General features: G+C 37.5%; 1 protein-coding gene across 7 annotated transcripts in view; it reads left to right on the top strand.

Moving 5' to 3' along the window:
* ODR4 (odr-4 GPCR localization factor homolog) overlaps positions 1-16,041 on the top strand; it is an 80,245-nt gene that overhangs the window by 8,891 nt on the left and 55,313 nt on the right. For 6 of the 7 annotated variants that reach the window (XR_004308220.1, XR_004308219.1, XR_004308221.1 and 3 more), the window contains exons 10-15: positions 3,901-4,029; positions 4,819-4,909; positions 5,870-6,055; positions 9,908-10,000; positions 12,576-12,633; positions 15,561-15,667. Coding sequence is in view for 1 of the 7 variants with exons in the window: in XM_015869877.2 (XP_015725363.1) it covers positions 3,901-4,029; positions 4,819-4,909; positions 5,870-6,055; positions 9,908-10,000; positions 11,326-11,393 (567 nt within the window). In the remaining 6 variants the exon portion in view is untranslated. Of the gene's footprint in view, positions 1-3,900; positions 4,030-4,818; positions 4,910-5,869; positions 6,056-9,907; positions 10,001-11,325; positions 12,474-12,575; positions 12,634-15,560; positions 15,668-16,041 lie in introns of those variants that run through there. The other variant, XM_015869877.2, reaches the window with a different exon arrangement.

Here is a 16,041-nt window from a genome sequence, read left to right as displayed (position 1 = left end):
ATTCCATTGCTTATACTGTAGCTTCTTTTCCCTCAGCTATGATGCCTTCTCTGCCTGATCTTATTCTGGAGTACAGAGAGCTCTTGTGCTCTCAGAAACATGTTCTTAAAGTGTTGCCAGCTCTGTTTTGTTTCTTTGTCCGTAAGAAAAGTTTCCCAAGGAAATCTCATCCAACAGTTCCTTGGAACTCCAGGAACTGAAGTTTGCTCTCCTAAAGTTCACTGTCCCGACTCCGCCCTTTTTCTGGCCCATGTTCGTGGAAAAAGCCTTTAAAGATTATCTCCAACTCTCCTGCAATGAACAGGAGCATCCACACCTCAGTCAGGTGCTCTGAGTGTGGTCCAGCCTGGCCTTGAAAATCCCCAGGGATGAGGCTTATGAGGCTTCCACCACATATCTAAACAATCTGTTCCAGTGCCTCACCACCTTCGCTGTTAAAGTCTTTTTCCTTATACCAAACCCAGATCTACCCTCTCTTAGTTTGAAACCATTTCCCCTTTCCTATCACCACAGACCCTTCTTTCTTATAGCCTCCCCCATTAGGTACTGAAAGGCCACTTGCAGGTCACCTTGGAGCCATCTTTTCAGGCTGAACAGCCCTAGCTCTCTCAGCCTGTACTAGCAGGGAGGTGTTGCATCCATTGGATCATTTTTGTGGCCTTCTTCTAGCTGCTTTTCAAGAGGTTCATGTCTCTACCAAGGACTCCACGTCTGGATGCAGTGCTCTGGGTGACAGAATCACAGAATGACCTAGGTTGGAAGGGACCTCAAGGATCACGAAGCGCCAACCTCCTTGCCTGGCACGGCCACCAAACTTTCACAGTCTTGCCAGCACAGAGCAGAGGGGCAGGATCATCTCCCTCGCCCTTCTGGTCACACTGCAGTCCAGGATACAGTTGGCTTTCAGGGCTGTGAGGGCATGTTGCTGGCTCTTGTCCAGCTTCCCATCCAGCAGTACCTGCAGTTTCAGCAGGGCTGTGTTCCATCCTTTCATCCCCTAGCTTATATTGGTAGTGGGGGTTGCCTTACCCCAAATGCAAGACTTTGTACTTGGATTTTTTGCAACTCATGAGATTGTCCTTGGCCTACTGTCACTCTGAATGGCATTCTGACCGTTGGGTGCAAAAAAAAGTCATCAGTTTACATTTCAAAGAATCATAGAATTACCCAGGTTGGAAAGGACCTCAAAGATCATCAAATCCAACCACAGCCTAACCACAGTACCCTAACTCTAACAACCCTCTGCTAAATCGTATCTCTGAGCACCTCATCCTTTTGCGTAGTTTGTTTGGGCTGGTCTGAAAGTAACACCTCCAGTTCTATTATTTTGGCCCATAGCATCAGAGGCGAATGTTGGTGGTATGGCAGTAGAGGTTGAACCTTCCAACCAATATTCTGTTAGGTTTTGTTGCTACGTGACAGATGACAGCAGAAGGACAGGATGACAAATGGTGTCTAACATGCAAGTGTGTATGAAGTGAAGGTGTGTCACTGAACTCCTCCTTGCAAAAAAAATGCACCAATTGACATTCACCAAAGCTTTCTTAATTGTTATTGAGACCAAACAGTGGATGCAAGAACTCTTGGTAGTATGTTTCAGCAGTGGTGACAGTGGGTCAGATTCTTATAAGTATGGGATGCAGGCTCTTGTTATGCAAAAATGCATAACTAATGGTGGTGTCTGTATTGAAAAGTTGTATTTTGTAGCTGAGAATTTGCTCTGTCAGATAATATTGTGCACTCTGCATCTGTTGTCATTTCCTTGGAAATAATAGGAGGCATTACTTTTGGAGCAGCATATATATCTCTGGCCCAAGACAATTTCTATTCACAAAATGCAGACCAGGCAAACCAAAAAGTTGGTCACTCACGATCTAGTTCAACCATTCACCTGTCACCAGTATTGCCCACTGAAACATGCCTAAATACTACATCTACCTTTTACTTAAATACCTCCAGTGGTTATGACACCACAGATCCCCTGGGCAGCCTTTTCTAATGTTTGACCTCACTTTCTGAGAGAAAATACTTAATATCCAATGTGAACCTCCCCTGGAACAACATGAGACCGTTCCCTTTTTCCCTTGTTGCTGCTTAGCTGGGGGAAGAGGCTGGTCTCCACCTGGTCACAACCTCCTTTTGTACAGTTGTAGAGGGTGATAAGGTCTCCACTGAGCCTTCTAGAGAACTATTGCAGTTCCTTCAGCCTTTCCCCACACAACGTGTGCTCCAGGCACTTCACTGCCCTTCTCTGGACATGCGGAGCCTTGATGTCTCTCTTGTAGTGAAGGGCCTAAAACTGAACACATTACTCGAGGTGTGGCCTCACCAGAATTGAGTATGGAGAGACGGTCACCTCCCTGCTCCTTCTGGCTGCACTATTTTTTATATAAGCCAGGATGCCATTAGCTATTTTGGCTAATGGGGCACACTGTTGGCTCATGTTCAGTTGAGCCAACCAAAACCGCCAGATCCTTTGTGCAGCTTTCCAGCCGCTCTGCCCCAAGCCTATAGTGTTCTATGTGGTTGTTGTGACCAAAGTGCAGAATCCGACACTTGGTTTTGCTGAACTTTATAATCCTGCTGAACTCAGACCAAAAAGTATAAAGAAAAAAAAAGGAATATTAAAAAATATATTTTTTTTCAGCACTTTTGAAACCTGTTCTCAAATTCCTTTATCAAAACAGAAGGCAAGGCTGTATATCTTTCGCTGTTCACAGGACTGTGTTTAGCTAGTGTATCAAAATGCTTACAACTATTTGCCATAACTTGAGATAGCACTGCACTGCACCCTCCCTGTGCCCTGGTTTTAGCTGACACATTGCTGATTGCACACCAATGTTTGGTCATTGCTGAGCAATGGGTGTGCACCTGGGGCTGGGGTGGGCCATTCAATGGGAAGAACCACTGCCATGATGGCGTGGATTAGCAGCTAGGCCACAGGACTGGCTGGGTTGGGCTGCAGGTTGGATGTGCCTGATCTGGGCAATTCCTTATCCATCGACTGATTCATTCGCCAAATCTGTATTTCTCCATTTTAGAGACAAGGATGTTGTGTGGGACATTATCAAACGCTTTGAACAATTCCCAGTTCACAACATCAGTTCACTTATCCAACACTGTAGATGACCAGCAAATTTGCCAGGCACAGTTTACCCTCAGTGAGTTCATGTTGTCTGTCACCTACCACTTCTCTGCATGGATTTGCTCCATGGTCTTGCCAGGTGCAGAGGTGAGACTGAATGGTATGCAGTTTCCTGGATCTTCCCTTCCTTTTTATAAAAGTGAGGGTTATGTTTACTTTTCCAGCCACAGCGTAAGTTGATTACGCAGTTCCTGCAGAAGTTATGCATCCATGTGTTTCTAGGTGTGTCTTAAAATGCTTCCTAGGATGCTCTCATTGTTTTTGTAATTAGGGAAACTGTCTCTAGGGAACAGGTTGATACAGTTCTAAATGTGACTAGGTGTATAATTACTACCTTTTGGATTGGATGGCTTTCTGAATACCCTAGGTTATGCTTATTATATGGTAAAAGTAACTCCTTAGTTACTAAAAAAAATAATGTTTAATAACTTCCTGGATTGCAATGCCAGCACTAACCACCTCTTTCCTGAAATGTTTTGGAAGCCTCACAAACACAAATAACTAAATCGCAAGTTTTAAATAATTGAAAAGGAGAGATATTTTGAGCAAATTTGGTTTGATATTTAACCAAACTAATAAAAAAAACAAAACTAAAAAATAAAACTAAAAGAGAGAGAGAGAGAGAAATTATGAGGGAAGGCAAGTTACATGAAAGCATCTTAAAGTATGCTTTTAATTTCCTTGCTCTGTTTTTTGTTATTTGTGCTACAAGTGACAAGGTAACAAGATAAAACTGAAACACATTTGTTCTTCAGTCCCAGGGTTCAAGTCATAGATCAACAGCAGCAGTCCAGGTCTGCAGTGGTTCCATAAATCTCAAAGGTGCTGTGAAGTGTAGAGCCTATGTAAATAACAACAAGCCAAAAGTGAAAGAAGCTATTCAGGTAATTGCTAGTTCATCAGAAACACATTTCCAAAATACAGAAAATTTGTCATGCTGTTTTTCCTTCACTTAAGAAAAGGTGTGGTCTAAACAGGGGTTCACCCCTTCAACATACAGATTAGTTTCTGAAATCATCTCTGTGTGTGTGCATGGGGGATTCCGTTCATAGTTTCATAGTTTCATAGTTTCGTGCGGGTTGGAAGGGACCTTAGAGATCATCGAGTCCAGCCCCCGGAATTCGAGCCTCTGTGTAGCAGAGGGGCACTTCTACCACTTGCGCCACAGGGGGGATTCGAACTCCGGGCCCCAGTGTTGCAAGGCTTCAGATATTTCTTCTGTTATAACTATTCTCTGTGTGCAGACTGTGTATTTTTGTACACATAGGAGGTAAAATGCAACTTTGTAAGATCAGCAGTTTTTGTTGTTTTTTATTGAGTCAATGCTTTGTCATTATTTTTGTTCAGTATTGATGTCCAGAAGTCATCAGTTCTGGCAATCCTAAAATTTTTCTCTACTTTTCATCTTTGTTGTTTTCTATGATACTAGTACTTCTAACGCTAGCTTCTCTTTACTGAGCGTTTAGTTCTCATTGGAGATTTAAAAAATTTAATTTAATTTTTTGTTAAGATTATCTCTTATTCTAATTTTCTTTAGAGCTATTTGTTTTCTGGAGAACTATTCTTTCAACATGGTTTAGACCTATGAAGCACTTCTGTTCTGCTTTCTTACTAACGGAAAGGTTTGCAAATGTCTTCTGTGTTGCTCATATTTTTGCTTTTTCCTTTTGTAGGCCTTGAAGAGAGACATAATAAACACATTGAGTGATCGCTGTGAAATCCTGTTTGAGGATCTCATAATAAATGAAGGACGTTGTAAAAAAAGTAGGAATTCAGAGGAACATCAATTTACACTTGCAGTACATTTTTGTTCTTGCAGAAAGCTCTGCTGCCTTACTGAAGTCCTGCTATATAGCAAACACCCCTCCCCCCCAAAAAAACCCAAAGCAAATTGCAAAAATACAATTTGTCAGCACTGACATTTATTAGATTCATATATGTTCTTCAGTGCCACAGTTTTCACACAAATTTTGTGTTCAGTTCTTATGGCCACAAAATGCAGTTCAACCCTTTTCTCACTGAGTGTGAATTTTGTAATTTATATGGAGTTTAAATACAGAGTTTTAAACTCCGTAGTTAAAACTGTAACTAAACTCCTAATTTGTAGTGTGTGCTTTTAAAAAATTCCCTCTATGGCTTACCTTCATACTAATATAAAAATGAAAGATATGATAAAATTTGGCAAGATTAAAAGAACCAGCTGTGGACATGGCCTTGGGTGTTCTTATGTTACCTGTTCTGCATTTCTGTTAACCAGCTTTATCTCGACTCCATGATTTAAACTTTTTCAGTTGCATGCAAGTTTCAGTTTCCTCTCTAGGTGGCACCCTTACTTTGTGGCTGTAGATAGGAATAACAGCCAAGTATTTGCAGCCTTTGTGGTCTTGAAGTTAAATGCTATCTGGTGCATGCTCTTATCTGCAGTCTTTCCCAGAGTTCTTTTGCTAGTCATTCTAAACATGATAAAAGGTCTGTTAATCATCTGTGGTATGTGTTGGAGGTCTCAGATATCTCTGGAGAGAGTAAAAACATCTGTATAATAGCAGCCAAATCTTTCAGAAAATAGTAACATCTAAACAAGCCATGTTAGAAATCAGGATTTTTTATATGGAAACCTTGAGCAGTTCTTTTGCAACAGCTTTGTCTTACTGTCTGATTAGTTGGGAATCTTATCATAATGAGCAAGGCTTTTATTTGGATTATATTTTCCCCCTTTTCTTTTAGATTTTGAGAGGGTATATCATGTCTTACCTCAAAGACTGTTTGTTCCTTTTGCTGGATCCAGTGTGATGCTCAGTGATTATAAGTTTGGTGATGAGGCTGCTGGAGAAATTCAGGAACGTTTTGTTGAGATGTTGGACCAGTTTGTGCAAGCTGAAGATATCCACATAGCAGAGGAAGTTAACACAGGTAAACAGAGTATCCAAGAGCCAAGATAGAGTGCATCATTAATTGCAATGGCCAGTTTTATTCAGACGGGGAATTTAGTATGTTTAAAGTTGGTTTACTTAATATCAAGATTTATGAAGCTTGTTTATATCAATCCAATTACATTTGAAACTTATTTCTCAAAGATTGTGTTTTCTTGCTGCTTCTGTTTTTGACTTGTAACAGAGTACTGTCAGTTATGTTACACTTTCTTACTGATTGTATTATATATGCAACCACGGTTGCAGCTCGTGAGCTATGGTAGATCTGTAAGTAAATAGCTGAACAATGTTCATATATGTTCATCTTATATTTGTGGATAAACTATGAGAAAAATTTATAAAGCTTTATACTCTGCTTACTTCTACAGTAATTCCACTTTGTGGTTCAAGAGCAGAGTAATTCCAGTGTTAGATAAGAAAAAGGAGTTGAGTGCTCTAGTCAAATCTGTTTTTCGAATAAATGTTAAAGAAAAGACAAAAAGTCTAAAACAAAAGGTAACCTTAACAGTAATTTTAGTATGACTTTCTCAAAAATATGAAGTCTCTACTTTGTTCTGAGTGTTTTTTCATATGTACTGAAGGCAGTGCTCAAAACTGAAGTTTTGTGGTTCACTTGGAAAGAGTGTGGTTCACTCAGACAGATCTTTCCCTTTTCTTTTGAATGTTTTATAAGTTTATGATCTCATTATGAAGCTATTATCTCCAGTTTAATACAGATATTTTTCTACAATCTAGTTATTGGTTCTTTTTTCTGGAACTTAACTTTATTCCTTATATAATCTGAATTAGATTTTACGCTATTTTTTCTGTAAGAGTTTGATTTCAGTCTTGGAGTCAAATCTGTATTTCAAATGCATCCAGTAATACTTCCTGTTGTCTCTTGGAAAAAATTGCCACTCCAATGTCATTGTGAGTTGCAGGCTAGAGTTCTGTAGTTTAAGTACAAAAAATTAGTGCTGATTGTTAGATCATAATAGTGACATTTTCTTGACATTGGTATTAGCCATAAACACGCTCTCTAAATTGAACTGTGATTCCTGCTATTCTTCTGGACCCCATCGCTCACTTGCTTTTTTAAAATTTCTTAATTCCAGAACTAGCCATAAATTCTGTGTTTATAGGATTTCCTAGGTCATAATTAAACTTAGCAGTGAGCCTGACTCATTGAATTGAGAAGTAAAAGATGTGCACAGTGTAAGGGCCTGCAGATAAAACAGTAAAGGCAATAAAAATCTCTATTGTATTATGATAGTGCCTTTTAATAATCTTAAATCTAGTTATTACTCAAAACTAACTAATAACTTAAAGCAATTAGTTTAACTTATGGAAGTAAATTAATGCAGCACTGAAGGTAGGTGTGGAAAGAGATGATTATTCATTCAATTTTACTGCTTACATAAGGAAGTAGGATGTGGGGGTAGGAGGAAAGGCAACACTAAATTTAACAGTAGCTCATCAAAAATCTATGAGCTACTAGTACATGTAAAATGATGTTTGGATAGCTCACAAGGTAGATTTGTCTTCTTGTGACTTATTGGTTATAGGGTTAGGTATGTGGGATTTTTTCTTTTAGTGTGAATCAAAGTAAATACATAAAAGAGGAAAAGTAAAAACAGACTAAATTGATTTTAGAAAAGAAATGAAACTGACCTCGCCCCGGTGACCATCAAAGTGTTTGCCTATAAGAATGGGTTCTAGCAATGCTGCTGGTGGTAATTATGCTTTCCATGCAGTGCTGTGTGATAATTTCTGTTAGGAAATTATTAACTTGAGTTTTATTAAAATGCTTCTTCAATTTATTAGCACCAGAAGGCTATTTTAGAAACTAGACCTGCTAGCTGTTTTGTTTTACTTTCCTGTTGTAACGAAAAGCATTAATTCTACTGCTTGACTTTTATTGGTACTTTGAGATTTAGCCTGTATGTATTGATGTAAACTTACTTTTGTGACAGGCGAGTTTGGAGTTTCCCTTGTGCATTCACAGTGCATTCACAATGCATTGTTCTAGTATTGGTAGCATTTGTTTTTTCTCAAAGCTTGACTGTCATTACTAAAGATACTTCTAGTATTCAGTCTATGGTATAAAAACTGATTTGCTGCAAATGTTGGCATTTATCTGTTTGTAGCACAGTTACTGTTATTTTAGACACTGACCTTGAATTAATGAGAGAAATGATATATGTTACAAAGTTGTACAGAAAATTTGTTTACAAAAAAATCTTGTTTAAAATTCAAAAACTTAAGGAGGCTTTTTAAGTAGTGTCTTTTTTGGATGATCTTTAAAATATAAATAAGACCATCCAGTCAATAAAATGCAAAAATTTATGATTAAGAAGCACACAGTCAACACATGTGAAATGAACATATTTGGAGAAGGCCAGCTTCATGTGTTGACTTCATATGACCCATTGTTGTCCCCTGCAGCTTTATTTTTTTAATCACTTGAACATCTCTTCAGCGAGGTTGCTCTGGGGTCATACTTTAAAATTGTTACATGGAAAATATAAAACAAAACTCAAGCTATTTGTAACTGAAAGATGTAAACAGCTCTAATGCTGTGGTTTCAAGATATTTAGTTCTTTAATACAAGCAATTGAAATGTCTGCATTTTCGATTGGTTTTTCTAAATCCCTGTTTCTCCTCAGGGTAGGGGTGTTAAACAGGCTGAGTAGATGAGATGGTGGTGGTAATCTCTTCTCCATCTGTGTTAGTGAGTTGCTGAGGAATTAAGGGTTCTTATAATTGGTTCATAGAATCCTACTTTCAAAAAGCACTTTATATGGTTTATGATACAACTTGATACAACTGCTTCAAATGGTCTTTTTCCATGAATCATTTGCACGTGAATCATAATGGGATGTGCCTTGTATTACTCAGCTATGTAATTGTAATTAAAGCTGATTAACAATCCCACTCTGAAAATGAGACATCCTTTTTTTTTTTTTTTTATTTAGATCAATATTTTGTAGACTTGGTATTTGCTGTGATTTTTTTCCTTCATCTTCAGAACAAACATGAACAGTTTGTTAGTCTCTCTTTTGTATCTGTATTACTATTCCCTTCTTTCTGAAGGCATCCAGGTCTCACTGCAATAGCACAAGCACTTTCTCCCACTTCCTTTGTGCTTTTCCACAGCAGAAATGCAGTAGTAATTACTAAACTGTAATTAAAACTTTTGATGCCTTAGCAAACTGTGCTTGGGACAGGAATGGTAACTGAAGGCCTTTGGCTCATGGCCACCACTAAGTGGACTTACTGTTAGACTGCAGAGTCCAGAGCGTGCTCACTCTGTGTGGGACAAACAAACAGATTCGTGTAGAAGTCTTCTTTCTTTCCTCCCTCCCCTCCAACACCCTGATTATATAAAAGTGATTAGAGGAAACATTGGAAAAGAAATAGATCAGGGTTTGAATTCCATCAGTCTGAAAACAGTCAAGCTCTGGATCTCAGTCCTGGATGAGTAGCCCAAGAATTTAGTAATTTTTCCAAAGGAGAATAGATCCTCTATTCCTGTTCTGGAAGAATGTTTTTAAAGGACTTTTGAAAGCAAATTTCTGTGTTTTGAAAATAATATTTATTTTTGTGCAATGAGTGAATGATGCTGGCCTTTAGTGGCAATAGTTTTTGCATGTATCCTATATTCTGCACAAAAGGCTTTGAAGGGAAATCTTTTAGCACTGTGCTGTTGCTGCTATACCATTTCTACATTTCTACCATTTTTCTACTTCATGAAGTTGATAGGAAGTTCACAGTCTTATGCATTAATTCAAGTGTGAAATGCAAATGCTACATTTTCACCTGGTATTTACTTGTTTACATGATTTCCATGCAGTTGGTATTTGTCCAATTTCTGAAAACATGGATGATAAACAACAGAAACAACTGACGAAAGCAACATTGCTGTTGAAACTTCAACAAAATATGGGTATGTATGGGTATGTTACTTCCCTAGTTCTACTATGGCAATGTAGAGATTATGATGGGTTCTTTCTCTAAAAAATTTGCTTCCACAGCATTATTATTATTATTATTCTCGCTGGTGAGATCAGAATATATATATATATATATATATATATGTGTGTGTGTGTGTGTGTGTGTGTGTGTGTGTGTATATATATGTATGTATATATATACAAAAAAAGCTCTTATTAATTTCTTTTGCTAAGAAATGCGGTAGCTTTTCTAGGATTTCGTTGTTGTAGATGCAGGGTGTTTCTGGGGAAATAAACACCAATTCACTGTTTGAACAGAACCTGTGCTTGTAGTTGATTCAGCCTACAACTCAATACAGAAGGCTTAAGTTATTGGAGAGCCGTCACTTCTCTAAGTAGAAAAAAGCCACACATCTGAATGGGTTTGTTAAACAGATACCCTTAAACTGGCTAGTGACTCACTAAGCTGCTTCTGTTATGAATGCATATGGGCTTGGGTGGTATTTCTCAGCCTCACTAATGCAGAAAAGAGCAGTTACTCCAATTTCAGTCTCTGCATTGTATCCTTTGCTTCAACTCTCCAGCTCTCCAACATCTGTCTGTACTTAACGCAGTTCTCTATGTTGTGAGATTTAGCTGTCTTTTTCTGTTCCAATAATTGCAATTTAGTCAACAGTAACACTTGCTTTCTATTAATTCTTAATTCTAGAACGCGGTAACTGGAAGATTGAGGGAGAAGAGTATTTTAGGTTTGCTTGTAACAATGTATTATTCCCTCTAATCATCAGACCTTCCTCCCACCTCAGCGTGTTCTATAAACTGCATCAGTAGCAAGCTATTAATCAACAAGAAAATTGCTGTTGTGGTACAAAGAGGATTAAGGAATAGGTGCAGTGCCACAGCAAAAAACTCTAACCCCAGTGCCACTGAGGAAAAACATAGTAGATTTTGTTTCTTAAAGTCTGAAGATTGTGCTGTTTTTGCTAGTTGTTTTCCTAGAATTAAGCAGTAGCATGGAGTCACTGCCTTATTTTATGGGCAGGGTATGACCAAATTACTAGAGAAGGTGCAGTCAACTGGTTTTTGGAAGGAGCCTGGTCTGGTCAGAGCTTTTATGAGAAGCTTCTGTAATTTAATTATCTGAGATCATAGCTTTAAATTTAGGCTTAGCAGTGGTGTGCATAGCTTTTGGGGCGGCTTTTACTGTATCTCCTTTTGCTTGTCATTCATACTGACCCTATGCTCCACACCCTAGCTGCTGACTGTGCCACTCACTGAACTTGCTGCTCACTGAGAGCATTTCCTTTGTTGTTTTTAGGTGTGGTAATAGCAGTTGCTGTTGCAGTCTTTGCATCAATCTTCTCTTTCAATTACTTCAGCGACTAAAATCGAGCACGAGCAGCCTCACTGAAGTACTGACTGGTATTCACATTTATACAAAATGGAAACATCGGGGTTTAATATACCAGTAGCTGAGGATTGTTGCCTGAAAACCACCAGTTAGATGTGCAATATAAATTGTTATGGTATTTTCAGTTACCTTGTTCCAGCATGCAGTTAATACACCAAGTAGCAGCTGAATCAAATTTATACAAAACTGTTAATCTTATGTAAAGGAATGATATGCTCTAGAAAGTGTCCTTAAACCAACACAGAAGCTTCATTTTCCTCTGGCTTCCAATTTTAATTTAAAATGTTAATGCTGATATTTTTCAGTCTATTGGTAATATTAGCAGAGTTACTTAGTATGAATATTCTTACTTCAGGAGTTCCATTGCTAAACGATATCTCATCTTATTAAACTTAATTAAGAGAAAGTTAGATTTTATGAAACCAACATCTCACCGCATGCACTTTTTAGGTAATATTGGTTTAACTAGCTTAATAGTTATGGAAGTAATTTCTAGTAGATTGAAGAATAGGCCAATTCAGACTGTAAATAACTTAGTTTAAGACCCGGAGAACTCAAAAATCTGTAAAATGTATAGAATTTTGTGGATCTGCTGCCTGTAACTTCTGATGACAATATCTCTGTCATGAGCTAGGACAGAAAGCCGTATCTAAGCAGCTGTTAAAGATGATCTTTTTTGATAACTAAGCTGTCAAAATTTGTTTGCTAGTCATGATTTTTAGACCATCAGTGGATAGCTTTCCATGATTAGATATTCTTCTGATTATAGTGGGCAATACCATTATCATAGACTTGACATAAGGAACGCAGAGGGAAAGAAAAGTACTTTTAAAGTTAATAAAGGTAGTTCATATATGATGTGTGATGTTTGCTCGGTTCTGATTCATGGTAGAGTAGAATTTCAGATTTTAGCACACTTAAATATCACTGCAAGTTTATTTTTAGTGTAAAGCTGTAGGAACACTTAAAGAAAGATTCGATTCTAAAGCATAATCAAGTATGTATGTATTTGGATACTTTCAATAAAAAGCAACAATGGGAAGTGTGCATTTTAAGTCCTCTTGCCTTGTCTGTGTATTCTGTTTTCACATGTTTGGTAAAATTATCTACTTTTAGTTTTGTGACTTTATGGTGGAATACAGCTCTTTTGTTCTCAGTGTTTTCAAGGGCCTCTCAGGGAAAAGTGAAGGCAATAATTGGAGATTCTTTTTTCAGGTAAGTCCATCAGCTGCTGCATAGTTTATAGATGAATTATATTCTGTGCAAGTAGAAATTGAATGATGCTCAGAAAATGATGTTAGTTTACCAACACACTTTATAATATAGTTGATCTAAAAATTACACTGCTGTAGCCTCCAAAAGAAGAAATTGCATTTTCTACTTCAGTCTCAGACAGCCCATCTGATTTGTAAAGAAAAGTGTTCGTAACAGCAAAGTGCCTCCATGGAGGTAAAGCTACAAAGCAGTTCTTCTGTAGCTGCTGTTACAGCTCCTCCATGGAAGAGGAGAACGACGTTTGAGATGCTACATTACACCCAGGAGGAAAATTGTGATGAAAAGCTCTTCCAGTAGGTTTTTGTTTGGCAGTTGCATAAAAAGTACAGCTTGTTTCGATGTTCTGTGGATCACGGAGGGAAAAACTCTATTGTCCTTTTCACATGCAGACTTACTCAGGGTGTCATAAACACCCTTTAAAATGTTATCACAGACCATCAAATTTATCTTTTAATTTATAACTAATTAGGTATCAAGGCTCTGTGGAAGTCTAGTACTGCATTTTGATATTGAATCACAAAGAACGAAGATGCTCTGGATAGGCTTTATATCACAGGAGACTTCATCTTTGCAGTAAGAAAACAGTTTAGCCCTATCAAAGAAAAAAAGAGTAACTCAGCTTGTATCTACAGATTGAACCTCTCAGTCACCTTGCCATGGGGAACAGTGGACGTAGAAGAAAGCAGTTTCTTGCTTGTTTAAGTATTGCAGAACTAACTGAGATGATTTCACTGTCTTCTTGCTTCCCATCCCTTTTGGACTGATGGCCACTGACTATTAATAGATACTGACTTTTTTTTGTAAAGGAAGATTAAAAGCAAACTTTTAAAGTCTATTGATTGACACTTTCTTAACTGTTGCTCATGTTTTATGTAAGCATGTCCTTTTCCTGACTGTAAGCTTTTAAAGCTTACAATTTGTGAAAATTCCATTGTGATTGAAACTGAGATGTTTAACTCCTATCCCTGGATAAAAACGTATTTTTATTTTTATGTGCAGGAGTCTAGAGAGTGTGTTGAGACTTATGCATCTGCATATCTGTCTCTTCTAAGTATAGTTGTTAGTTGTAAAGTTGAAGTTATGGCATAATTTCATGCAAACTTTATTTCTCTTCTTGTCCTTACCATTCTGTTTTTTTGTTTTGTTTTGTTTATTTGTTTGGGTTTTTTTACACTGCTTAAATCTAGATGCTTCACTTTTAAACAGTATAATGATGTGCTCCTTCCTTCTAAAGCTTCTGTCCTTAGTCTGGACAGCAGAGACAGCACTGATAGTTTCCCCACCTTCATTTTAGTCTGTATTGGTGTATTTGAACACTTGTAGGGTTTCTGTCGCTTTGAGTCAAATTATTAAGGAAGTAGAAAGTGTGCTCCCATGTGCTTGTTAAAGCGGTTACTGCTTGCTGTTCAGGAACCTTTGCAGTAGAATGGTGTTTGAGTCGAGTCTTGCTTCGTGTTTTCAAGGTTCTATTTTTTTTTTTTTTCTTTTCTTGAAGAAATGAGGATTTGATCAGAGCTTTACTTGAAACTTAGTCATGAGCTGTTAAGGCTTGGTGTAGCATTTCTTTTTCTAATTACAGGTTGAAGGAAATCTTGCTTAGGCATGCATAGTCTGTCTTTGTAGTGTCAGCTTGTTTCTAACAGCTAGCTATTAATGCAGTTTCTGGGATGGTTATTGTTTGTAAAGGGGTTTTGTTTGCAGTCTGTTTTCTCAAAGAAATGAAGCTTACATTATTAGACTGCTTAAGTTCATCTCCTACCAACTTTTGAACGGAGTTTGATAAAAAGGGAGAATTATCAAGAGTGTTCCAACCAGTTATTTGGAAGCTTTCTTGTGTGTAGAGTACAAAAATCTTTTATACCTCCTGTTTCAAATATTTCCCACACACACACAAAAACAACAATGAAAAACAATGAAACAAAACAAAAAACAAAACAGCAACAACAACAAAAAAACAACAGCCAAACCCAAGACAAATGCTTTGCTACTTGGGAAGCTGGCTGTATTTTGTGATGGACAAAGGATAATTTATTATTTTCTGCATAACCTTCTATATGATCGTGTGATTTTCATACTGTTAGGTGTATCTGCAACTGGTAGCTTTTTGAAAAGTTGGTATGCTGATGCAAATGAAGCATTAAGAGGAAATGAAGTTGCTAGTAACTGAGGAGTATGCATCATGCTTGATAAAGAGAGAAGAGGTTTGGTCTGAGGCAAAAAACTGCTGCCACTTTTATCCCATCAGGAGGTCTGTCAGAAAAATGTATGGCATTGTGTATTTGTGGTTCTTCAGAAATTTTTGATGCAGAACTTACAGAATTTTGAGAAGATACTATTTGACCTCTTGGGGAAGTAAAGTCCTGCATTGTTTTACATGTTAAAGAGCTGGTGCATTGTTACGGTATGAAACTTCATTCTCATTGCTTAATTTGCGCAGGGTGAGGTTTTGAATGCTCTGTTAAAACATAAATGCATGGCAAAACAATATTGAAAATAAGTTCAGGAATATTTGGATTGCCATTAAAAAAGGACACTTTTTAAAATGAAGCCTGAATTTTGTTCTAACCACTTTATTTGAAATGCCATCTTGTGACTCCTACAGCAGGTGTTTTTGTTTTTGTTTTTTGGCCTTTTTTTTTTTTTTAGTATAATTATTTTGTTGTGTAGATCTGTTGGAAAGTGGTACAACTTTTGTTTATCCTGTGAATTTTCCATATGAATGAAAAGTGGAAAAAATGGTGTTTAAAAGAGTGATCAGGAGCCTGCTTTTAACGATGTCATGGAAGTTTGGCTGTGTGGGTTAGATCAGAGCAGTAGTTCCTTGATGCTGATGTCTGAATTATAAATTCATACCTATCTATATTCAGGCTCTCACAACGTGACATCTCCATGATGGGATCCTGACCTGAAGAGAAACTGAATTTCTCACTCTAAAGCGGTCAAAATGTGAAGCTAGCAAATTAAATAGAAACTGGTAAGTGAATCAGATATGTGCCAGAAATAATCTTTAAGATTTTGATAATATCAGACGTTATCAGCAAAACTATGCAGTTAAGATGCAGTTATCTCTGTTTTCAGAGTAAATTTTAGCCTTCAGATTTGCCACTGAGCAGAAGAAGTTATTGAAACATTACTAATGTCTTGCTGCAAAAGCTGAACATCTTGACATGAAGCAGTGAACAGGAGCTGTAGGGAATCTACAGTGTGTCCTCCTGAAATGAATTTTAAAATTTCTCAGCAGTGTCCTTTTCTCTAAAGCTAAAAACTAGAGTAAATGAGTGCTTTCTTGTATTTCCCACATTTTTAATATTATAGATTGAAAACATATTTTGCACTTTTCATGGCAGT

The sequence above is a fragment of the Coturnix japonica genome, chromosome 8 (genome assembly GCF_001577835.2).
Source record: "Coturnix japonica isolate 7356 chromosome 8, Coturnix japonica 2.1, whole genome shotgun sequence".
NCBI lineage: Eukaryota > Metazoa > Chordata > Aves > Galliformes > Phasianidae > Coturnix > Coturnix japonica.
Note: the sequence above shows the minus strand (reverse complement) of the source record. Positions and strands in the feature narration are given on the sequence as shown.